We start from the raw sequence: 26,580 nt of genomic DNA on the forward strand, positions 1-26,580 counted from the left end.
AAACAATTTTAATTATAATCAGGAGGAGGAGGAAATGGAGGGAAAGAAGCAGTAGTAAACTGCCCTTTTCTTTGCTGACATTTGCACTAAGTACGGAAGCAATGCTGGGTTAACGTGCTGCAGCCTGTGCATGAATCAAGGCGGGGCCCTCGATGACTCTAGTGGTCACTGTGTTCTTCGTTGCAGTGTGGACAGGTTAAAACAAAGTCAGTTCTGACTTCACAGATGCCCTCCTCTCCAGAGGTCCAGGAATGACACTTTGAGATCCACTGCTCTTAGGAGTTTACAATAGCACAAGTAAAAATAGCTCCTTGAGAGAACTAAAAACAGCAGTAGTTTGGCCTATTCCTCTGATCTATGTAGAGGTAATTCAAAGGTAATGATGAGTTATAATTATTTACTGAACTGTCTCCGGGGGTACAAAGTATAACTAACATATGATCTGGGGTACCCAGCCTCCAAGATGGCCTCTCCAATGATCTTCACTTTCTGGTATTTACACCTTTGGTCAATCTTGCGTGACCAATAGAATACATCATAAAAGATGGTATTCACCTCAGAGATTAGGCTGTAAAAGACACCATGGCTTCGGTCTTATTGTCTGCCTCTGTCTCTCAGATCATTCATTCTGCAGGAAATCAGCTGCCAAGTCGCAAACAGCTCTATGAAGTCCATGTTAGCAAAGAACTCCTGTCCACGGCTACTTGCGTGAGCCTGGAAGCAGATCCCGCAGGCCCTCATCAAGCCTTCAGGTGACTACAGCCCTAGCTGTAAGACTGACTGCAACCTCGTAAGAGATGCTGACCCAGAATCTCCTAGCTAAGCCACTCAAAATTTCCCGACCCTCAGGAACTGTGAGATAATAAATGTTATTTCAAACTGCTAAGTTTTAGAGTACTTTTTATGCAACATGAATAACCAATACACTCTCCTTCTCTGCAAAAGTTCAAAATATACTTAAAAAAAAAAAAAAGACACATATAAGCTAACAATGAAAGACACTGTGACTTAAGTGCCAAATTAATATTTCAGACAATAAGCTCAGAACAGGAATTTTTTTTTCTGTGGGCTAGAGAGTTGAGAAAAGGTTTCATGAAGGAGCCAGAACTTCACCTGAGTCTTCAAGGAGAGGCAGGTTTCTGCTAAGTGGATGAGCATACTCTGGGGAGGAAGAAACAAATATGGCAAAGCGATAGCTTGAAAGAGAAGAGCTCCTGGGAAAAGTTGGGAGATAAGTGGTAAATTTAGACATAGGTCAAATTAAGGAGGGTTTTAAATAAAAGACTAAGTTTAACTTCTATCCTGTAGGCAATGGACAGGCACTGAAGGTTTTTGAACAGGGAATTAATTTAACTAAAGCAGTAACTATGAGAACTTTCTAAGAGGTATCCTTCTCCCTTCAATGAGTTTCCTTTAAGCAGAACCATTTATAAACACACCTCTACTGGCCTATGATATACTATATCTCAATCTCACTTTGATTGAGAGATATGAATAACTAATAAAATAAAATGAGTCTACAAAAATTAATTAGATTGGAGAGTTAATTCTAGAATAATTTAAAAACTCAAAGTTACATCTATTTGCCAGGACATTTTATTTATAATTTTACTATTTAAATTTGTATTTTATAATCAATAACCTTTACATTAAAAAATTTTGTGTGACCCCAGGCAAATTTTGTTTGCTGAACGTATCCTATGTTAAAATAAAGAGTTATTGCAAGACTTAGTGCTAAATGCTAGTTACTCCCTAAGCAGGATCTCAGAAATGGCTTCATGTATGCCTTTCCTTCGTTTTCTTCTTACACGATGTCAGATGTTTTTTAAAAGTCTAAGCATAATACCTTGACTTCTTTGGAGTAGAGCTACTAGAAAAATTCAATGAAAAACAGAATATAAAATTATACCAAAGTGCCTAAAATGTATTTATTAGACTCATGCTCTTCACAAAATCTGACTGTAAAATTAATATAAATCTCATTTTACATTCTCATTATTAAAAAGTCAGACAAAATACATGCATCCAAAGTAGTTTTTAGAAACGCAGGCAGGGCGGGATCTGCTTTCACAGTAAACACTTACTGTGTGAGAACCGCTGAGTGATCGGGGTTCCAGGATAAGGGTAAGTCCGACTCTCCCACTGAATGTTTCCTTCCTGGACAGCCTTTATGAAGCCGTGATAACACTGGTGGGCTACACCTGAAGACAAAAACAACAAATGCCTCAGCCTGGACACTTGGCTTGTAAATCCAATTTTTAAAACTGTTATCTACTTAAATATTTTATCACTTTTATAAGTCATAAGTTTCTTTGAGAAAGTCCAAACTTCTTTGATTTTTTTCAAAGAAAAAAAATAGAATTATAGACTTTCAAACTTGGAAGAGCCAATTCTTCCATTTACCAGGTTGAGGAAGATTAAATAACTCGCTCAAGTTTACAAAATTAGCTCACACTAAAATTCTGCTCCCCTTTCTGTCATATCATGATGCGACACATCAAAATAACTGGTATTATTTATTCCAAAGCAAAAAGGGCTGGGACAATTTAGCTTTGTGAGAAAGAATATGGTAAAAGAGTTTCTGGAATTTAACAGGTGTTCAGTAAAGATCTATATTCAGACCATGGCAATGAAGCATTTTCTATCTTAAACAAGAAGATAATTAGTTTACAGTGGATTATGATTATTACTTATAACTAAGTTGTTATTTATAACTAAAAACAGCTTTTTAAAAGTGACAGTTTTACTATAATGATGCACACGTCATATATTTGTCCAAACCTACAGAACATACACCATGTATGAATCCTAATGTAAACTAGGGATTTTGGGTGATAATGATATGTCAGTGTAGGTTCATCAATTGTAACAAATGTTCTATGCTGGTGAGGCTTGTTGATAGTAAGGGAGGCTATGCATGTGTTGAGGCAGGAGGTATATGTGAAATCTCTGAACATTCTGCTCAATTTTGCTGTGAAACTAAAACCACTCTAAAAACTAAAGTATATTTTAAAAAAGGTGAGAGCTGCATGTGTCTGAACAATCTACTTTTCTAACACATGAAATCTCAATTCAAAGAGCAACATTTTGAATGAAGAGTATAACCAATTATGTTACATTTTAAAAGAATGTATCATTCTTGAATTTATGCCACCTCAGTGGATCCATACTCAGGATTACTGTACTTACACGTTTCCCAATGATGATCACTATTCCTTGGTTGAGCTCACACTTAAGAATTGGAATATTAAAAAGACATGGCCATTTTTAATGTGAAACAGCACTGCCAACTATACACTGGTGAAGTAAATAATGCAGATTTGCAAATGTTGAATTGAGGTAAGGCAGTAACAAATAGAAGACAGATATATAATGATTGAAAGGAAAAAAAAAAAGCTGTCTTGGCAGTGACTTCTCCCAAAATATCTAAAACTGTGAGTACTAGTTACGATTCTTTTCTCTTAAAGAAAAAGACCAGAGTGATATGAATGCCAAATAAAGCCTAAGAATAAATTTGTATATGTGGTTACACCACAGCCCTCCATCTGTGATTCTTCCACCTCTCTTTATAGGTGAAACTACCTATTTCCACAGTGTAGGGAGCCAATCTCTCCTGGAGCGTCCATTAACTCTGCCAACAGAAGAAGGCTGTGCATACCAGTATTACCAGTTGTGAGCAAATGAGTGTAGGGCCCAGCAAGCAGTTTCAACACAACTGGTCTTTGAGGCCTCCAAGTTGGACTTTGGGAAATTGACAAGGACTGCATTCCCTATGAGAACCACCCTGATGCAAGGAAAGATTTTAAGACTGATTCTTATCTAAAGGTTTTCTAACTCTGGCTGCCTTGTTCCTACTAGGAAAGAACAAACTGATACAAACCCTTGCTTTGGTCAAAGATTATTCAACTGGCATTCACTCATTCGTTCATTCAAAACAAACAAACAAAGAGCCCTTCCCACCTAAAATGGAATGAAGTCAAATAACTGCTATCTATTAATTAAAAACACAGGATAGCTAGTAACCCTCAATATTTTGCTAAAGTTGAAATCTTAATTAAACAATAGAGGGGAGAAAAAGGAGAAACTCATTTTAAAAAGTAAAAGATATGCATAAGGCCTATGCTGTTCATTGATAAAATCAAGGGGTAACTGCTCTCACAATTCCACATTTGCCACAATTAGCTACTTTAAGAGACACTATGGTATCCTCATAAAGAACATGGATTTTAAAGACAGATTGCCTGTGAATCTTTGACCTTCCATTTACTACCTGTGTGACCGTAAGTAACAACTGTGCCTCACTCAGTTTCTTCATCTATTATAGTTTGGTGAGAGGACTGTAAAGCAGTTACAACAGTGACTGACAATGGTAAACGGTATATTAATGTTAGCTATCACTGTTATCCCATCTCCATCCATATTTTGCCTATTTGAGAACAATACAATTAAACTAGATCAAATCTAAGAATATGCAGAAAAGAGAAGTTTTAAAACTTCAAATTGATTAAATACTAGAGTATTCGAGCTATTCGAAAAATTAACCAGGATAAAGAGAAAAGGAAAATGTATAATGTCAACTGTCTAAAACGAAATTTTAGAACCACAATAAATTTAAGGGAGAAAAGAGAAAATAAAATTAGGGTTTAAAAATAAATCATTCGAATACATTTTAAGTAAGTAAATAAATAAATCTTTCCAGCTGCCACAGTACCTTTGATAAGTCGATACCACTGTTTGCAGACAAGGGCTGCAGTTTTGTGTTCCTGGTATGGTGAGAGAAAGGACAGGATATATTCCAAAACCTCTTCTGGCAGCTCAGACATAGACCGATTATGTCTAGTTTCCTCAACCTCCAAAACTGGGTGAGGCTCCTCATCTTGCTCCATTGTCCCTTCCAGCACAGTTTCTTCTTGGTCCACAGCCATGAAACTATCATCTTCACTGTCTGAGGAGCTGGCCATGACATTCCACTCGACAGCTATAGTGGGAAAGAAACAAACATTAGTACACACTGCTGGAAGCTCTGAAATCACTCAGGCCATGCACCCCGGTTGTTCATTTCCTTAGACCTTCAGTATGAAATCTGTTCTTCAGCACTTTCTCACACTAGTAGTGAGCCACCTTAATCTGACAGATACAGCTTGAATATCAAGCCCATCCTAAATATCTAACAAATCCCTAAAGGTTTCTGATTGCATTTTTTCTCTCTATTGGAAACCAGAGTGATAGTAGCCAAGTTCTGATATAACCATAAAATCAGAAAACTTGTTCTCTAACAATTCCCCTGACTCAAGGATCTGACTGGCAGATAGCAAAGGTAATAGCAATTAGCTTCCCTTGGCCAGTAACATAATTTAAGACCTCAAACTTAGAAGGAAAAACTAACGGTGGGTGCTACAGAGAGTTAGTAATAAGAATATTCTGATATAGTTTTAGAAATAAGTTTTTTTACACAAGACAATTCATTTGAGGATGGTAAGTGTCCCAAGAATAGGCTTAACTAGCTAAAATACCAAATATAAGGCAATATTTATACCAGAAAACATTATAACAGATCCAGGAAGTAAAAATCTGGATACAATACAAATGTCCATCAACAATACAACAGATAAATTGTGATACATTCACACAATGGAGTACTATACAGCAAGGAGCCACCAATACACACATGGATAAATTTCTCAAAACAAAATACTGAACAAAAAAAGCCAGAAGAGTACATTCTACATGACCATGTTTATATCGAATTCAAAACAAGGCAAAATTAATTTATGCTGTGGCAAGTAAGGACAGTGGTTACCTTTGCTACCCACCAGGAGGCTCCTGGGGTGCTGCTGGTGAAGCTGTTTCCTGATTGAGTAATGGCTACACTGATGTGTTCAGTTTGTGAAAAATTCAGCAAACTGAATGCTTAATGCAGTTCTCTAAAGTTTACCAAGACAAGCTCTTTCTAGAGAACTTAGGGAACATAGATAGCACAATATGCTAAAGCACACACACAGGCAGGCGACACATTTACATCACTCCCTTGATGTTCCATGCAATGCCTGAGGTTAAAAAAAGTAAAATGAAGGAGCCAGGGTGATTTCTGTCAAAGTTTGTCACAGGTTAGAGTCTCCAGGAGCAGATGCTAAAATAGAATTAGGAATAAAATGGGTTTAATGGAAAGAACTCTTGTGAGAAGAAAAGAGTTCAAGGAAGCAGTCCTGGGCAAGAGAAGCCATCAGACCATGCCACAAACCTGACGACGCCTGTCAGAACAGAGAGCTGGAGTAAGGATGTAAGGATGGCCGGTGTGAGGACTCTCGCATTAGTGAGAAGACGAGGCTCTTATATCACTGTTCTGCTCAGCTACTAGCTGACACTGCTCTGTCATAGTGTGACCTTGACTTCAAAGCTGAGGCAGACATGGAAAGGACTTGGCAGCTTTCTTTAGCTATGTTCCTTACCGATAGGCAGCAAATCCTTTCTTGGAGGGGAATCTGAGTTCATTTTATTATTTTTTAATATATCTATTTTCCTTGACCATAAGCACCTTACCCAGAGGATTCACTATGCCATCCACCTAACAAATTTCTAGCATTCCCTCTAGCACTGATAATAATAATAAGAAACAAAAGGAAGAAAAGAGTAATCTTGAAATATACTTTGGGGCTTTAAGAAAGGTATGAAATGTTCCAAAAGGTGAGGTGGTTGAGGAGAACAAAGAAGAGAAACCTCTCACCTCATCTCTACCACTCCTGGAATTCATATACTAATTATGTATAATACCTTGAAAACTGGAAGAAGGATCACATTAGGAAAATGAGAACAAGAATCAAAACTCACAAAATTGCTTCCAAGATAATTAATCTACCAAATTAGCTCATGATACTGAGATGTGTCCCAGCAAAGTGGCTGTTAGACTCTCGGTGACAATGAACAACTAACTGGTGGCTAATCGGAAGTAGTAGAGTAGCCTAAATCCCCCTAGTTGGGGGATGTGGGGGCTGTGAAAGGAAGGACAGCAATTCCCTCCATTCTCCAAAAGCAGAGCAGTATTGTAATGGGTTTACTGTAAGCTGCATTAAAGGATCTTAGTTAGCCCTCTCTATCCCACTTTGGGTGAGCTGTTTTACCTTGTGCTTAACTTGCTAGAGGAAAAGTCTTTCCATTTCCAGCCCTAAGTCCTATCCTAAAGAGTTACGGTCATGTAAAATATGAAACAAAACTTAAAAATTTTTTTCTGGCCAAAAAAAAAAAAAAAAGAGGTGCCTTTTTCTACTGTAAAAGAAATATTGCTTCCCATATTCCATCTTATTCTTTCCCCTGCAAGTTATCATTTCTCATCTCCCACTGGCTATCTTCCTTAATTTATTTTCTCATATTTTTAATCCCCCATCAGCCCTGAAATTCACAACGAAAAAAGTCCTAATAAACCGATCCCTTGAGTTCAGCTGCATTTTTCATATTTGAATTAAACACAGGATCTCAAATACAGCTGTTCCTTTATACAACATCTTGACAGACTGTGAGTCTAGGATCTCCTTCAGAACAAACTGAATCAATGAAGTCTTCAAAAGGTTATTTATATTACTATTTTTTCCCCAAGCAAAATAAATTTGTTTGGCTCAATAAAGCAATTTACTCCCTTTCCAAATCTCAAACGACAATTAGCAAGCCTAAATAAGGGACTCACACTTTTGTAATACTCGGTTCTAAGCAATTCTCACCAATCAACCATTTCACTATCCACACAAGCATCAAATCCCATGCTCCTGAGGGCATGTTTGCTAACTTGGCCCTGAGCACAGATGCCAATGAGAATACACAGGGAAGGGCTCAGATGCGATTCCTCTGTAATTACATGCCCAGCATCAATTTGCACAGCCTTTCATTTTCACGTCCATGATTAGGTAATAAAATCATCACTCATACTCCCAGAGGATACAGAGGCATTTTGAAACAGTTTTTCATTTTTTTCACGCCAAAAGAAGCCCTATAAAACATTTCGCATGTAAGTGTATTAACTAAATGAATGTGGTTTTCATGAAAGTCTTTAAGAGAAATCTTCCTCATCGTTCGCATTTGTGTTAGGCCTTCTCAGTTTCCCCAAAGTGATCAAGTCTTTGGGAGAAACCACAATCTGAAGTCAACTTACTGGATTCTGAGCTCCTTTAGGGCAGAGATCATTTGCCTCAGTGCCTTGTTTTCCTAGCATTAGACATTCAAATGAACCAAGGTTTACCAATATTTCCACCCACAAGACTCTTGTATTGACTTCACGTTATTTTATAATAGAAATTACATGATTAGTACATCCAGGAAATAGCAGACCCTACCTTTATATGTCACTGGATGCTGTCAAGATATTTTATGGTTGGAATGAACATACCTCTCTGGTTCCTTGAATTCTGACCTTTTAAGGTGTACAATGGGCTGAGAGCCTGCTGCCAGACTCCTGACCCATACCCAATGACCCTTTGCTAGTTCAAGAGGAATGGTACTGAAGAAACCATTTATTAGGTCTTGTATCATCTTTTTCTTTGAAAAACTACTATATTACAACCAACTAAATTTAAATCAGTTTATAAAATCCTTCTGAAGTATAAATTAAGATTAATAAGATTTTGAGACTGGGAGATTTGGCTACTGTTTCTAGCTGTTATGCTATGTGGCCCAAGGTAAGTAACAGAGTAAGACAGAAAACCTCTCTATTCCAAAGTAATTAAATTTCTTCACCTACTTCATAACAATTCTGTAAAAACAGCGGATATCAACAAACTACTCTGAACTCCGAGGAAATCAATTAACTTGTGAAGAGCTAAAATCTATTCAAAAAAATTCAAGATGGGAATGAAACTACTTTGTTATCCGTGTAAAACTGCTACTCCTAGTATAATATCTGATTAATGGTGCCTGTGATTTCTACACAACTAGACATCTGATGATCCCCACGAATGAATACATCTTTATGAAAATCAGAATACACTTACCTAAAAGGAAGCTGAAGATTTAAAAGCAATCAAGCTTATTCTTCACAAATTCAAAAGGTTTTAAAAAATACAATTAAGAGAATTTCTTACTGATAGTAAAATAAAGCACTAAGGCTTAACTTAAAGAATGTGTGGCTGGAATGAATGGAAAGCACTCAGTCATCCCTCTGCATGAGGGCTTCTGAAGTGTCAGGGGCCAAGTAGAAACCTTGTACAGATGTCATTATCAACTCATGAAGTCACCCACTTCAGCAGCATTAATGTGAGCTAAAAAAGTATCAAATGCTACTCTTGAAAACATACTGTCAAATGAGGATTTACGGAAGACCGCAATATAATTCAATCTAAGATGACGATACACCTTCTTATTAATATACCATTACCATAATTGTACTAAATAAAAAGGTTATAAAAAGTGGAAAAATGGTAAAATATAAATTCTACGTTACTTCAGGCATTCAACAAACATCAACGGAACATCTGCTATATGTGAAAATATTGTGCTTAGATCCCATGAGTTATAAAAAGGGGATATGCTACTATTTCCTCTCGAAGAGATTTGTCCAGTAAGAGTAAAGACACCCAAACAGAGAACACCAACACAGGACAGACCTGTAGTACAAAACAAGGAGCTTTAACAGTCAGGACAGGAAGAGACAGCTTCCAAGTAGTGTGAGAAGGATGGTGCAGAAGCGAACATTTGAGAATATGAAGGTTTTCAGAGGGGAAGGATGGAGGGATAAAAGTTTTTCAAATTACTGTCTCTTGAACTGATATTCTTCACCATTCACAGAATTACTTTTAGGATAAAAAGGTAAAAACTATATTTTATTCGATGAGTGTTTTCACCAGGTGCACATGCTACGTAATATTTTGCTACATTAATGGAAGCTCATAACCTGGAGACGCCTTAATTCTTGACAGCCAATGATTTGACAAAAAAGTCTAGAAATAGAATAATTTGGCATAACTACTGTTGCTATTAGCAAACTGAGCTATTTTGACAAGCAATTCAGAGCACTATAAAGCATTCCAAATTTAATAACAGATATCAGCTGCAGCGAGTTTTTAAAAAACTGGTTAACTTATCGGTGTTATATAATTAAAATTCCCTTTAACAGAATTGAAAAATAGTATTTCCCCAAACCACCGACCAGTATACTTTTAAAAATCACTTTATAATGGTTGATATTTAATGAAAGCATTTTGACTGTTACAGAGCAGCAGAAATGGACCAGTTTTCAGAGCCATTCCCCCTACTCTCATATGTAGCAGCCAAAGGATTTGTTATTACTAAGCATAAATGATCAAGAAAAATTTACTGGTTTCAATCACCAATGGAGATACTCTAGGTTCTGCAAATTCTGTAGAAAAGTATAATGGAACTTAATATCCACATTTACATTTTGTGAAAGCTTGAATTTTTAGATTTTAAGAGAGAACAGTAATAATATATAAAGTATAGAATAATTCTGATTGTAATAATTTAACATACAGCAATGATCTGAAATAAAAAGCTTGCATTTGAAGTATAGTATGAATCAGAATGAAGTTAGAGGGGAAAAAGGAGGCATTGAAGATGCATTTTTCTGGGCTTTGAAATTTTTTTATCAAAAAGAATTTAAGTTAGGAAAATGCAAGAAGAACAAATAACTATACTATAACAGTAATATACTGTTAACTCAAAATTGACTGCATCAGGCTGCAGAACTGCTGGAAGTACACCCATCACTCCCTCCTTGCCCCCACAGTACTAAGTACCTGCCTGCATTCTAGCAATCACTGTACAGTAGTTCCCCTAATCAGCTAGGGACACATTCTAAGACTCTCAGTGGATTCCTTGAAACTTAAGATAGTACCAAACCTTATATATACTATATTTTTTCCTACACATACATACCTATGATAAACTTTAATTTATAAATTAGTCACAGTAAGAGATTAACAATAATAACAAATAATAAAAGATTATGACAATATACTGTAGTTGAAGTTATGTGAATGTGGTCTCTCAAAATATCTTATTGTATTGCACCTTTTCACTTGAAGGAAGCACTTTATGGCTTCTCTTTGTCATATGTGAATCGCCATCACTACTCTTGCACTTTGGGGTGATTCTTAAATAAAATAAGGGTGACTTGAACACAAGCACAACAGTCAATCTGATAACCAAGGTGGCTACTAAGTGACTAACAGGTGGGGAGCACATACAGTGTAGATATGCTGGACAAAAGCATATAATTCATATCCTGGGCAAGATGGACTGGGATGGCTGGAGATTTTATCGTGCTACTCAGAATGACACGTAATGTAAAACTTATGAATTGTTTATTTCTGGAATTTTCCATTTAATATTTTTGGACCATAGTTAACTGCTGGTAATTGAAACCCCTGAAAGTGAAGCCACAGATAAGGAAGGACTACTGTACTGCGGTTGTCTGTCTTTCTGAATAAGCACTCTGCTAAAGGCTGCTACATGCATAAGCGAACGCAGTTTTATGAATTCATTTTAGAGTCAATGACGAAAACCTAAATGTTAATATGCAGCTATTCTAATGAACAAAACTGAAACTTCTTATCAAAAATTAAAATAAAAAATAATAAAATCACAGAGTTCAGATGGCTAAGACAAAACAAGAAGAGGGAGGGTAAAAATGGGGCATGAAGAAATAGGCATTTTTATTCTTAAATTTAAAATGCACAGTATCTTGGGGTGGCTCCATAGTGTAGTGGTTAGCATGTCTGCTTTACACACAGAAGGACCTGGGTTCATGCCCCAGGTGGAACCATGGACCATACCCCGGGTGCGCCAGGCCGCCCAAGTGCGCCAGGTGGATACCATGAATGTGGGAGAGGAAATGCCCCGCCTTCAGAGATCTAGTTCTTAAAAGAGAAATGGGAACATCCATAGGTCAGGGGTGGAAGTGGGCGGGGGGGGGGGGCGCGGAATTACAGAGGGGAAAAAATAAAATAAAATAAAATAAAATGCACAGTACCTAAGCAAATCATTACTATTTTAAAGATACTCAGTATTCTTTGCCGTTATGCACCCTTACTCTGACAAAGGGAGGAGTGTGCAAAAACCCTGCATGTCCTCTCGGCCTTTGGGGAAAGTTCCTATCACAATGCTTCCCGGCCTTCTGAATTCCACAGATGAGCAATTTTTTTGGACCGACAAAGGGTCAATAACTTTTCAATTTCGCAAATGAGTTAAAAAAAAAAACCCAACACACACACACACACACACACACACACACACTCAAGAATATGAACCTGAACCAGTATTTTTGGATCTACTACTAAGTTATGATATTTCATTTTACTACTTACTTGCTTTGTGGGGAAAAAAAAAATCCAGTAGACAATTAAAACAAGTTACATAGACTAAATTTTGTTTTTGCCAAGTGGGTATCTTTTCTTTAGGCTACTTAATCTAAAGCTAGCTTTTTCAAGTATGCTGAGAAACCATTTCCTAATGCCAGAAAAAGAAATGATAGATACCGGCAAGAGTTCACAAAAGATGAATGCAATCTGATTTCTTTTAGAAATAGCGTAGGTGCTCTTTCCTTTAGTTGGCTGTTAAATTTATAATGCTTTTTCACTCATGTTTTCCCCACTGAATTCTTAAGGTCTATGTAGTTAACAAGATTTAACTGTAGCAACTTTTTGTTCATTTAAACTGCAATTGAGTAGTATATCAGTCAAATTTTATTACTGTTATTGGGGATATTATAGTCAAACCACAGAGTTTCAAAACTTCCCATAGAAGCTAAAGTTTTAAGCATCAGGTTCTCATGCAAGATGCTATTTTCTGCTACTTAAAAAAAAGAGGAGGAGGAGGAGAATGAACAGGAGGAAGGAGGAGGAGGAAGAGGGTGAAGGGAGAAGGAGAAGATGACCAAACCTCATTCCAAAATGATGTAAGTCAGAAAACTCTTCAAGATCCAGAGGGAAGCCTGTGAAATAATAAGAAAAAAAAAGTCTCCCCTGGGTTAAGGATGGCTAAAGCAATCGTCACTTTGTGGCTTCAGTTTCAAGAAGGGCTAACTACATCTTTCTGGTTTACTCATCCATTACAGATCTATTTCAATAAAAGATATAATTTTCAAAAATCAAATTAGGTTTATTTGGTTAAGTATTTCCTTCTTCAGAAGGAAAAGTTCATATAGAAATAGGAAAAGTTCAAGAATATATTAAATTTGGTAATATTATCAATTTGAAATGTGCAAACCTTTTGACTTAGCAAATTTATTTTCAGCTATCTTTCTAAACAACTAATAATATTTATGATAAAAAATAAATCAATGGCTCCCCATCAGAATCATCTGAGAACTACTAAAATTCAGATTACTAAGTCAACTCAAACCAACCAAATCAAAATTTCACAGCAAAGGTGTGGGGTAAGGTCAAATCCCACTCATTTTTATTTTTAATGAAGCACCTAGACAACTCTTTCACAGTCAGTTCAAAAACAATGACAAAATAACAAATAATTGAGGGTTCAAGATGGCGAAGAATGTAGCGGCTGTGCACGCCTCCACCAGAGACCATACCAAAATTATAACAAAACTACAAAGCAACCTGTACATGGAGTCACCAGAGGTCTAGCTGAACAGAAGCCCTACAACTAGGTCACCTCAAACAACAGGCCACTTCAAAATAGGAGAGGCAGAGATGCGAAATGGCTTGGTCCCACTATTGGATACAGCGATGGAGAATTGGGAGGGCTACCTTGGCTGTAGAGCCCCCTCTCCCACCTGAGGAGCGAGGAGCCCCAAACTCATACTGGGCTACTGAGCCCAGGGTTCCAGTGCTGGGAAGAGAAGTCCCTACAAACCTCTGGCTGTGAAAACCAGCAGAGGTAGCAGCTGAGTGAGATGGAGGGCTGCAGGAATTGGAGACTGTTCCTCTTAAAGCGCCCACGCCTGGACTTACTCATAGACAAACTCACTCGCTCTGAGCTCTAGGGCCGGGGGCAGCTGCTTGAAGGGCCCCAGGGACATACGGGGAGGCACTGGGCTGTTATTCTTCAAGGCAAGGGGTGGAGGGGCGCTGGCTCCCAGACAGAGGTGCTAGCCATTTTCTTTTGTTGAGCCCTCCCCACTCCCAGCCTGCAAATAACAAAGGTCGCTCTGCCCAGGGGATTCCCTGAGACTCTGCTTCTCCCAACTGGTGGGTCCACCCAAGCCGCTTCCAGCGATTTATTCCATACAAACCAGCTGTCTTGGCTCCTGCTGCGAACTTTCAAAAATCTCTCAAAGGCTCACAAAACCAAAAGAAGCAGCATCTGGCCTCAGTGTGCCCCATACCTCTTGCTGAGTAGCCCCAAGCTCCATACCACTGGCAGTCAGCCTCAATTTCTAATTTGGCCCCTCGAGGTACTTGTAAGCCCAGCACAAGTGGCAGCCATATATGGATTGCTTGGCAACTCTTACCAGGTGGCCCCAGAGGTGTAAAAGCTGTGGCTAAACTTGGCCTCCAGCTGGACCCCTCCTAGGTCTGTGCCAAGGGGCCCCACAGCACACCTACCACAGAAAGCCACTCTACTAAGACCAAGAGACTTAGGAGCCCTACATAATACATAGAAACAGACACAAGGAGGTAGCCAAAATAGGGAGGCAAAGAAGCATGTCTCACATGAAAGAACAGAACAAAGTTCCAGAAAAAGAATTCATCAAAATTGAGACAAGCAATTTTTTATCAGATACAGAGTTCAAAACACTGTTATGGGGAAGGGGGAGAGGGGAAGGTAAAAAGGGTCAAGGGAGTCTATGTGGTGACAGAAAGAAATCTAACTATGGGAGATGAACACACAGTGTAAATATATATATGCCTTACTGTTTACAAAAAAAAAAAAAAAAAACCACTAGTTATAAGGATGTTCAAGGAACTCTGGGGAAGAGTAGATGAACTCAGTGAGAACTTTAATGAAGAGACAGAAAACATAAAAATGGAGATGGAAAACATAACAGGGAGCCAGTCAGAAATCAAGACTGTCTGAGACGAAGAGTACAGTAGAGGGAATCACAGAGCGGATGAAACAGAGGATCGAATCAGCGACACAGGATGGGGTGGCAGACGACACCTAATCAGCTCAGCGACAAGAGCAAAGAATCCAAAAGAATGAAGATAGTTTAAGAAGCCTCTGGGAAAACGTCAAGCATAACAACAGTCACATCATAGGGGTACCAGAAGGAGAAGAGAGCAAGGAAGTGAAAACCTGTTGGAAGAAACAGTGACAGAAAACTTCCCTAACCTGGTGAGGGAAATAGACATAACTACCCCAGGAAGTTCATAGAATCCCAAACAAGACGAATCCGAAGAGACCCACACCAAGACACAACATAATTAAAATGCCAAAGGTTAAATTCAAAGAGAAAATATTAAAAGCAGCAAGAGAAAAGCAACTAGTTACATACAAGGGAACACCCTTAAGACAATTAGACGATTTCTCAACAGAAACTTTACAGGCCAGAGGGCTTTGCACGAAATATTTATAAGTGATGAAAACCCAGGACCGCCAACCAAGATTACTTTACCCAGCAAAGTTACCATTTTGAATCAAAGGACAGATAAAGAGCTTCCCAGGAAAGCAAAAGCTAAAGGAGTTCATCGCCACTAAGCCAGTATTATAGGAAATGTTGGAGGGACTTCTTTAAGAAGAAGAAAAAAATATATATCAAAAGTCTAAATAAAGAATGGCAATAGCTACATATCTATCAAGGAGTACTTAAAATAAAAAAGAATTAAATGCTCCAATCAAAAGAAAGGGTGGCTGCGTGGATAAGAAAACAAGACGCTTACTTATGCTGCCTACGAGAGACTCAGTTCAGATTAAAAGACACACAGACTAAAAGTAATGAGATGGGAAAGATATTTTATCATGGACCTAGAGGGTAGCGTACTGAGTGGGGTACGTCAGACAGAGGAAGACAAATGCCGTATGATTGCACATCTATGTGGAATCTAAAAAACAAAATAAGCAAACAAAAAAGTAGAAACAAACTCATAGACACAGAGAACATTTCCAGGGTTACCAATGGGATGGGGCTGCGGGGGATGGTGAAAAAAGAGGGAAGGGATTAAGAACAAATCGGTAGTTACAAAACAGTCATGGAGATAGAAAGCATAGCAGAGGGGCCTAGATTTATTGGGGTGATCGCTTTGTGAGTTATACAGATGTCTAATCACTATGTTGGACACCTGAAACTAATAGTAGTATTGTATGCCAATACTATCATTGTGTTGTTTATTTAGACTTTTGATATATGTAACTGAAAAAATGAAAAATTAAAACAAATCGAAATTATATATCCACAGATATATACCTAAATTATTTAAGGCTCCTTCTTTCTCTTCTTAATTGTCTTTTATAATTAATTTTTAACAGCCAAAAATATCATAGATATAAAACTGTATAGAGGTGTAGCCACTGTGGAAAAGAGTGTAGCAGTTCCTCAAAAAAATTAATCAGAATTACCACATGGTCCAAGAATTCTAATTCTGGACCCATACCAAAAAGAGTTGAAAGCAGTGACTCAAACAGATATTTGTACACCCATGTTCACAGGAGCATTGTTCACAATAGCAAAACGGTATAAACAAACCAGATGTCCATCAGAGGATAAATGGATAAAGAAAATGAAGTACACACACACACACAATCAATTCAGCCTTAAACAGGAATAAAATTCTGACACATGCTACAACATGGAAGAAGCCTAAAGGAATTATGCTGAGTGAAACAAGCCAGATAGAAAAGATTAAGTACTGTATGATTCCACTTTATGAGATTCCTAAAGTAGTTAGTTCATACAGGCAGAAGGAAGAATGGCGGTTGCCAGGGGCTGGAGGGAAGGGAGAACAGGGAGTTATTGTTTAATATGTATGGAGTTTTAGTCAGGGAAGATGAAAAAATTCTGAGAGGGATAATGGTGAGTATTGGACAATAACGTGAATATACTCAATGTCACTTAAAAATGATTAAAATGGTACCTTTTATATTGTTTGTTTTACCACAATTTTTAAAAGCTATACAGAACAAAGATGTACAATTTAAAAATAAGGAACCACTGTGCACCCACATCCTAGTTAGGAAACAGAACACAAGGGCCTTTAGAAGGCTTCTGTATGCCCCCTCATTACCATCCACCTCTGACTCGACCAGAAGTAATCATTATTTACTACCCTCTCACTTTCCTTTATAGTTCTACCAATATATCACATAAAAATATATTCCTAAGCAATATATTCTTTAATTGTTGGATGTAGTGGTAGCTCATGTCCACTGCAGTGCAAAACTTCAATGTATAAATGTCACAATTTATCCATTCTACTTTCTAAAGAAATCAACTGTCTCCAATGTTTTGCTCTTATGAAATAATGAGCATTTTTTAGTTTTCCTAGAGTAGTAGTGCTCACATTCTTGATAACAACCACAAAAAGAAAATACATTTTATCTCACAAAGCAGTCCACCTTTACGTACACAGATACAAAAAAGTGTTGGTCAAATGCCATTAAATTGTCTTATTCTTACTAACTGGCTTCAGGCCACAGGTTGAAAACAATGTTCTTCAGTACATATTTAGGAGTGAAATTGCTGGGTGTCGGGCACAGGCATGTACATCTATATTAGGTAATGCCAAACTGTATTCCAAAGTGATTGTTCCAATTTACATTCCCACCTGCACTATATGCAGTGATTTGATTTTAAAGTCATAAATGGATTTTAATAGTTTATCAAATGTTTTTGCTGTAATTATTAAAATACCATATGGTTTCTGTTAGTCTGCTGGTGAAATAAATTATATTAATTGGTTTTCTTACGTTAAAACAAGCCTGCACTCCTCAAACTGAAATAGGCAATGATTATATTTTTTTACAATGTTCAGTTCAGTTTGCTAGTGTTTGGTTTAGGATTTTTACATCTATGTTTATGAGAGACATGGCCTATAATTCTTCTTTGTTATCCATCTCTGGTTTTGAAATCAGAATCATCCCAGTTTCATTAAATGATTTAGGGACGGTCCCTTTACCCCTTAGTCTCTAAAAGAAGTTATATAAAACCAGAATTATCTGTTTCTTGAATATTTGACAGGAATCACTTGTAAATATGTAAGCCTAGAGTTTTCTTTGTGAGATTTTTCTGTCCACTGATTCCATTTATTTTGTGATAGGACAACTCATTTCTGTTTCTTGAGTTAATTCTCATTAAGTTCTATTTTTTATAGAAATGTCTATGTCATCTAGACAGAATTAATTGTAGCTTTCATCTCTCACATAATTTAAGCTTACACTGTTGACAAAATGTACAGATGAGCTACACAGATGTCATTTAAGTCAAGGATCACCACACCCCAGGCCGCAGACCTGTACCAGTGTGTGGCCTGTTACTGGAACCAGGCCACGCAGCAGGAGGTGAGGAGCTGGTGAAGCTTCATCTGTGTTTGTAGCCACTCCCCAGCATCATTGCCTCAGCTCCGCCTCAGCTCATCAGGCATTAGATTCTCATAGGAGCACTGGTCCCCAGTGCCAAAAAGTTTGGAGACCATTGATCTAAGTAATGGCTAAATGCATTTAAACAAGATAAATCTGCTCTGAAAACTTTCAATTTATGATGGGCTATTTAACCTTTTCTAATTTCCAACAGATGTTTCCAAAAACTCTGCTCACTTATCCAGCCAGTCTTTCTATGACCTGCTTCTAAATTTCATTTTAACTTCCTTTTCTCCACACTAGATTGTGTACTACTTGAGGGCAGAGACTAAGTCATATTGATCTTTGTATGTCTGGCACATTATTAGGTACCTTATCAATAACAATACTTTTTTAATGAATGAAGATCAGAAGGTCCCTTACTGAAGAGGTTAGTGATACTGACTCACCTCTGATTGTCACATGTACTCTTGAAGAATTCCTATTGGACCATACTTTCATACAGCCCTCCTTGTAACCCAAAGCACAAAGCCATCATCTGTAAGACAGTTTGCCTTAGCTGAGAGTAGACCATGAAATAGGTTTTCCTTCACCGATGATGTTACTGAAATAAAACTAAATTTTAAACTACTTGTGGCACCTGAACTCCTTGCTAACCAAATGAGCTAACCACCTAAGTATAAAACTGCACAATGAACAACATGGATAACACACAAAAATGATCAGTGAGAAAAAAGCCAGGATTCCATTCTATACCAAATTATGAGTAAATGTCACCATTCAGTTGTAGAATCTATGTCACCTGGATTCTTCAAGGAATATAACTATTCCTTTGCCAGGGGCCTACCTTAAATAAATCCTCCAAATTGCTAACTTTTAATAATGTAAATTCCAGAATAAAAACATTAAAGGGAAGCAAAAATGAGAAAAGGTAAATGTTAGAATCACAGTACTTTAGAGCTAAAAGTAGGGCCTTAAAGTCATTTTGGCAAAACCATTTTTTAAGCATTTTAAAACTCAAGTAAAACTTACTATGCCGATCCACATTTGTCAAACTTCACAGAACTTTAGAGCACAAAGAGTGAAACTTAATGTATGCAAATTAAAAAAACTTTTAGGCAAGAATGAAACTATGACAAAAGACTAACTGATGATGTATTATTGAATTGTACACTTAAAACCTAAAATTTTATTAACCAATGTCACGCCAATAAATTTAATGATAAAAAAAGAATCTAACTGTATTACAGCCATGGGTGGAGGAAAGGGTGCTGGTCTAAGTGATTTTGGAAATGACTGGCACCTGTATGACTACATGCAAAAGGAACTGCACGCACATAAGCGCTAGACTTTGCTGGATGAAGCTGTTTCCCACAGGAGCATAGCTGATAATTCGAATACCGCTACACATGTGAAATGGAATTGAACAATTAAGTAAATAAATGGTGGATGGTTGGAGCCAAGTTTCTCACAGTTGGGGTGGGAATTTACAGATAAGCAAGAGGAAAAGCGTAAAATGACCATGTGATAATGGATTAGAGTGAGAGGCATTAATATGAACTCATGTTTAGCTTAACATAGAAACTGATGGTTACATAAATATTTATAGATTTATGTATATCCATGGGTTTGTGTACACACAAATACTTCCTTGCTCTGTAGCTGAGGACCTAGAAGCAATAACACCCCGGTAGCAATGAAGCATAGCACCGATATCTAGATTTCTAGTACTTTCTCCAATTATAAGGAACTAAGGCTCCTTGGTGAAAATGCAGAATCTAGGGGTGGGACAGGAACTATACAAGATAAATCTGGATGGATAATCTTGTAGTGCCATAAAGAATGTGATCCAAAAACAAAACATTTATAGAATGATGTCAAAGAAACACAGAAAGAATGCTTGATGACCAAAGCTGAAACATTCTGAGCACAAAATAAACAGGTTCACCTAATGTAAATAACTGATTTAAAAAGGGGGAGGGGAGAAGACTCTGCTTTGCAGATTTCCAAATAATTCATGTAGATTTTCCCCATTCGTAGGTGGGGCTTAATTTCACTCATCTTCTAACTGAGCTCTACCCAGATAAAATTCTTTAGCATTCAGTGTAGCTAGAAACTAAGCTAGTTTTACAACAGAAAGAAAACTGTATCCACCAGAAGACTGCTGCATAACTTTATTCTTCATTTCTTGGACAAATAAAACTTTTGTGTATATCTATGCCAGAAAATTAATAATGGGAAAATGAAGCTTAAAAATAAAAAAATTAAAACATGTACTTTCCATAAAAAGTCATTACCAAGGCACCCAGGACCTCATTTCCAACTCTCACATGATTTCCAAGTTGTGTTTACCCCTCAAGCATTCCTTTACGTTTGCACACCTATGAACTAGACTCTGTTAGTTTGAGTAGCTGACTTGATAGTTAAATAAGTAAAACACAAAACTCTTGCTTACAAATTATTCTTCCCTTTAGCCCAGCGGTCCCCAACCTTTTTGACACCAGGCACTGACGCTCCTATGAGAATCTAATTCTTGATGATCTGAGGTGGAGCTGAGGCAGGGATGCTAGCTAGCACAGGGGAGCAGCTGCAAATACAGATGAAGTTTCACTTGCTGGCCTGTGTGCTCGCCGTTCACCTCCTGCTGTGCCGCTGATGGGTACTAGTCCACAACTCAGGGTTTTGGGACCGCTGTCTTAGCTGAAGTGAACTATCAATATGTATTTCTATTCAGCTTCTGTGCAAATGAAAACTCAAAAGAGAGATGTGTGACAGAGTACAACATTTAAGGAGGCAAGGTCCAACTGACTCCCACGAGAGGATTTTCTGAAGCCCAGTTTTGATCATGTTATTAAGCAAACTCTTAAGATCTATTCATTTCCTTTCAGAATTTTCTTGAAATGATAAAAGCTGATGAGGAATTCTTATTACCTTTTGTTACAGACTGCATGTCTGTGTCCCCCTCAAACTCATGTGTTGAAGCCCTAACCTACAGTAAGATGGTATTTGGAGATGGGGCATTTGAGAGGTAACTAGTGTTAGGTGAAGTCATATGAGAGGGGCCCTTATAATGAGATTAGTGTCCTTATAAAAAGTGACACCAAAGAGCTCACTCTCACTCTGTCTCCCCAAGGAGGTCATATGAGCACACAAGGAGGTGGCGGCCACCTATAAGCCAAAAGCAGCCTCGGAAGAAAAATTGCCTTGCCACCCCCTTGATGTTGGACTTCCCGTTCTCTAGACTGTGAGAAATAAATTTTATTATTTAAGACACCTATCCTATGGTATTTTGTTATTGTAGAATGAGCTAAGACCCTCTCTCCAAAACATCCTGCTAATAAAATGTCAACAAGAGTACCTACAAAGTAAGCTACTATGGATTTATAACATAATAAACTAACATTTTAAAAAATTTAGAGAAAGTATAAAGTATCAGATAGTGGTTATCTCTCTTCAATATTTAGTCACTTCTGACAGAGCAGATTTTTGTCCTTAGAAAAGTTCCATTGATTAGGAGACTTTTATATGTGTTCCTTTGTTTTCCCCCCAAATTACCCTCCAAAATATAAATTGATTGATTCTGAGATAACAAAAATATGTGGAAGGGGGAAACAAATGAAATCGAAATGTTACTACTCCTTTACCATCTTCAGGTAAATTTAACCATATATATCTGAGAGCTTTGCTTACACTTAAAATGATACTGTATTTATGTTAAAATTTTTGTTTAAGTAGAAACACATACTTTTATTATATTAAAATCAGGCAATGGTCTGACAATAAAAAAGCTACTTATGAAATACTGTTATGTTAAACTTTACTTATAGGATGTTAAATCCTTAGAACTAAGGTTTTCTCAGAAAAAAATTGATGGAAACATTAATTGCTTTTCAGACTTGATAGTTGCTACTTCAAAAGTTTTATACAAATACTAAATTAAAAAAAAAAAAACCTTTAGAGCACAACAAATTGTCTTTATTTTGGTATGCATATCCATCTCAGTATTTAGTGGTCCTGAACAGAAAAGTAGAAAAATGTAGCAATTTGTCAGGAAGTCGAGCCTGCCAATTTCAGGGATCTGCCACGCAGACCCAGTTTTAATTCCTGCTGAGGACTGTGAGAAGCAGCAGCACCGAAACCTAAATATGCACCGAATCCAAGGTTTTGTTCCAGTTGTCAGATTCTAAACTAGACCCAAATGGATTGCAAAGACCAAATGAAAGTCTTGTTGAAAACTTGCATTTTTAAACGCTAAAGCAATTATAGGAAAAGTAAACAACTCATTCAGAGGGATCACGTATGTTTGTAAGTGTTTTCTATGGCCTTTCTCCAAGCTTAACCATCAAGAACTTCGAGAGCTGGTGCGTCCGAGTAACCCTGCTGACAGTTCTTTTCTCTTTATCAGACCTGAGCTGAGCAAAACACATCAGCTGCTGCTGAGAGCAAAGGGCGGCAGGGCTGAGAAGCCAACATTCATTGCCTAGGAGGGTGGCGAGTAAGTGAAAGTGGTTCCAACACTGAAGACGAAGGTCGGAGAGACTCTTTCCAACCTTACCTAAAGGCTTCTGGCCAAAGCAAGGGAGTGCCATGGAAAGTGTTCGGTGGTGATGGTGATAAAAGGGACTTGAGGAGGAGGAAGCAGCATACAAAGGTGAGGGGAGAAGACATGGGGAAAGCCCTGAATTCCTCACCAAAGGACAATTTCGGAAGGGAGTAGAGGGGGGTTGCAATTTATACTTCAGCCAAAGGTGACAATCAAGAGTGGGGAAAGGAAGATAGCTTGGAAGGGGGGCATCGTTTAAGACTTAAAAAAGAAACCAGGGGTGCAGACAAAGCACCCGCGCACACCCAGCAGGAGTCCCACTGTGACCTGAATTCTTCTAACAAGCCACCCCAAGCTCAAGGGCTGCTGCAAGGAGGGAGGGAGGCAGGGGAGGGAAAGGGAGAGAAGGCAGAGACACCAGGTCATGTAATTAGCAGCAAGGTGACTGTGTGATATATCTTTTCATAGTTAAAATTTTAAATTTCTCCAACAAAATAAGATAACAGATTGCTATTATTACTATTATTATTATTTAATGAAGATCAAATATATCTATTTCTCTCCCCAAAAAAGAGCATTTATGGAATGAATAAAAAGATTTAATGAATTTAATGGACTTTCATATTAATGTTACCTGGACAGAAAATAAAGTTATACTCCTGGACTCTCGAAAATATCTTAATTGCTTTAATTCTTCCTATCAACACTATAAATATTTTGATAAAATGAATTACCAGGCAATAGTTGCCAAAGCATGCCAGGAATTTAAGAATGAGAAGATTAACGGCTCTAACAGATTTCAATTCAGTCATTTTGTATGAAATGTTCCTGAAATACACTAAGCTCTTTTCCCATCCCTGGTCTTTGTGCCTGCTGGCCACCCCCTCTTCCTAAAATACCCTCTCCTTCTTGCCAGCATGGCAAATTCCTACTTAAGCGTCACCTCTTTTATGAGATCTCCCAGCCCCTCCAGCCAATTCAGTACTTTTTCTGGTCTTCTATTTATTTTGTAAAGTATCTTTATTGTCTTACAGTTATATAAATATTCGTTGAGTTATGTGGCCTATAAGATCTAAGCTGACATTAGGTAAATATACAAATAGTTTCTACTTTTCACCAGTTCGCGAGTTACAATTCTGCTCATTAATAACTTACCTGATTAAAACCGTATTTTACTTCTTATTGCTATGGTTTCAAATAAAGTCCAGACAAAGGCAACAGCACAAAAGGCAATCAAGAAGCAACATGTACAGCTAGATGTTTGCTGCAAGACAATATGCCTTAAGAGAGGGTGTCCAGGAATGTCAAAGTTGCCAATGCCAACTGCCCTCTTATATGTGTGGTGTCACACCGTATTTCAGATGAGCAGTGTGAGGCAGAAAACCTTTAACATCCTAATTTAAATGTAAATGCCTGCATTTAGAAGGATAGACTCAGAAAAACTAATTTACATCTTTGACCCTCCTTAAATTTGCTATGATCTCAGGGAAACTGATAGTGCATACTTAACAAATGTCTGGGAAAAAAAACTACCAAAAATTTCAAAATGTAGTATTTTATACCATTTCTATAAAAAAAGTAAAGACTGTGCAGAATAGAAATGTATTCAAAGGAAGTTTTTAATATTAAATTCAACTACCAGACAGAAAGAAATATGTGAAGGCAGAATTTTGTACTTCATTTAAAACTGATTCCACAGACAAGATTAATGTCCCTATAAAATACCTCACTGGTGCTTGGAGCCAAAGGTCAATTACAGACTATTCTAAGCAGCTGACTTTTAAATATTCTTTCAAAGGAATCCACACGTATGAACATGATATGGAACTGAATGCCCATATTGCTTCACCTTTACTATTCCGGGTCAGTTTACAAACTCTAAAATCAAACTGACATAGACTTATGGAATTCCCACCCACACAATAACATTATCATACAAAAGAAAGATAATATCTAGGTTGTTAGAAGTTACTTACTTCTCTTTTTCTTTTAAGGTGCAAACTATAAATCCAAATGTCAAATAAGAAAAATGTTAGAGTGCATAAACCATGTAGGCAAATAGGTACTGCAGGTACATCCTCAAAACAAAGGTGCTGTTTTATGGAAACAGACATAGATACAGAGAAAGGGGTAACTGTCAGAGTGGAAGTTGGGGGGTCTGGGTGAAAAGGGTGAAGGGATTAAGAAGTACAAATTGGTAGTTACAAAATAGTCACAAGGATGGAAAGTACAGCATAGGGAATATAATCAATAATATTGTGTATAGTATCACAGTGTAAGGTGTCAGGTGAGTAGTAGACTGGGGAGATGAGTTCGTAAATTACATCTAAAATTAATATAGTATTGACTGTTAACTCTAATTTAAAAATAAAATTTTAAAAAAGTGGTTTTAGTTGTTAAAACGTATAAAAATACTTTTCTGAGTCCCAAACAAGATGAACCCAAGAGGCCCACATCAAGATACATCATAATTAAAACGCCAAAAGTTAAAGGTAAAGAGAGAATCTTAAAAGCAGCAAGAAAAATGTAGTTACCTACAAGGGCGCTCCCATAAGACTGTCAGCTGATTTCTAACAGAAACTTTGCAGGCCAGAGAGATTGGCATGAAATATTTGAAAAGATGAAAAACAACAACCTACAACCAAGACTACTTTACCCAGCAAGGCTAATCATTTAGAATCAAAGGAGAGATAAAGAGCTTCCCAGATAAAAAAAAAAAAATTAAAGGAGTTCCATCATCATCAAACCAGTATTACAAGACATGTTAAAAAGGACTTAAGAAAAACAGAAGAAAAATTATAAATATGAATAATAAAATGGCAAAAACTACATATCTATCAATAATCACTAAATGTAAGTGGATTAAATGCTCCAGTCAAAAGACAGGTTGGCTGACCAAATGAGAAAACAAGGCCCATATACATGCTGTCTCTACAAGAGATCTGCTTCAGATCAAAAGACTCAGACTGAAAATAAAGGGATGGAAAAAGATATTTTATGCAAACAGAAACAAACGAACAAAAAGCTGGAGTAGAAATACTTATATCAGACAAAACAGACTTTAAAAAAAGCTGTAACGAGACAAAGAAGGACATTTCATAATGATAAAGGGATCAATCCAACATGAAGATATAACCCTTGTAAACATTTACACTCCCAATTTAGGAGCACCTAAATATATAAAGCAAATATTGACAAACATAAAAGGAAAGACTGACAGTAATACAGTAATTGTAGAGGACTTTAATACCCCATTGAAATCAATGGATATATCATCCAGACAGAAAATCAACAAGGAAACAGAAGCTTTAAATGATACATTAGACCTGATAGATTTAATTTATATTTTCAGAACATTTCACCCCAAAGCAGCAGTCTACACATTCTTTTCAAACACACATGAAATATTTTCCAGAATAGACCACAAAAATTTAAGATTAAAATCATATCAAGCAACTTTTCCAAATACAATGGTATGAAACTAGAAATAAGTTACAAGAAGAAAATTGAGAAACACACAAACACATGGAGGCTAAGTATCATGCTACTAAGCAATGAATGGGTAACAATAATATCAAAAAAGAAATCAAAAGATACCTTGAGAAAATGAATACAATGATCCAAAA

At 37.2% G+C, this 26,580-nt stretch overlaps 1 protein-coding gene across 2 annotated transcripts in view; it reads right to left on the reverse strand.

Annotated features, from left to right (window-relative positions):
* The window catches only part of FBXO42 (F-box protein 42), a 75,117-nt gene that overhangs the window by 34,029 nt on the left and 14,508 nt on the right, over positions 1 to 26,580 (reverse strand). The window contains exons 1-3 of one of the 2 annotated variants that reach the window (XM_016128286.2): positions 12,880 to 12,901; positions 4,712 to 4,978; positions 2,085 to 2,201 (exon numbers count right to left, since the gene is read on the reverse strand). In XM_016128286.2, coding sequence (XP_015983772.2) covers positions 2,085 to 2,201; positions 4,712 to 4,961 — 367 coding nt within the window. In that variant the 5' untranslated portion in view covers positions 4,962 to 4,978; positions 12,880 to 12,901. Of the gene's footprint in view, positions 1 to 2,084; positions 2,202 to 4,711; positions 4,979 to 12,879; positions 12,902 to 26,580 lie in introns of those variants that run through there. The other variant, XM_016128284.2, reaches the window with a different exon arrangement.

This window comes from Rousettus aegyptiacus, unplaced genomic scaffold (genome assembly GCF_014176215.1).
Source record: "Rousettus aegyptiacus isolate mRouAeg1 unplaced genomic scaffold, mRouAeg1.p scaffold_m13_p_1, whole genome shotgun sequence".
NCBI lineage: Eukaryota > Metazoa > Chordata > Mammalia > Chiroptera > Pteropodidae > Rousettus > Rousettus aegyptiacus.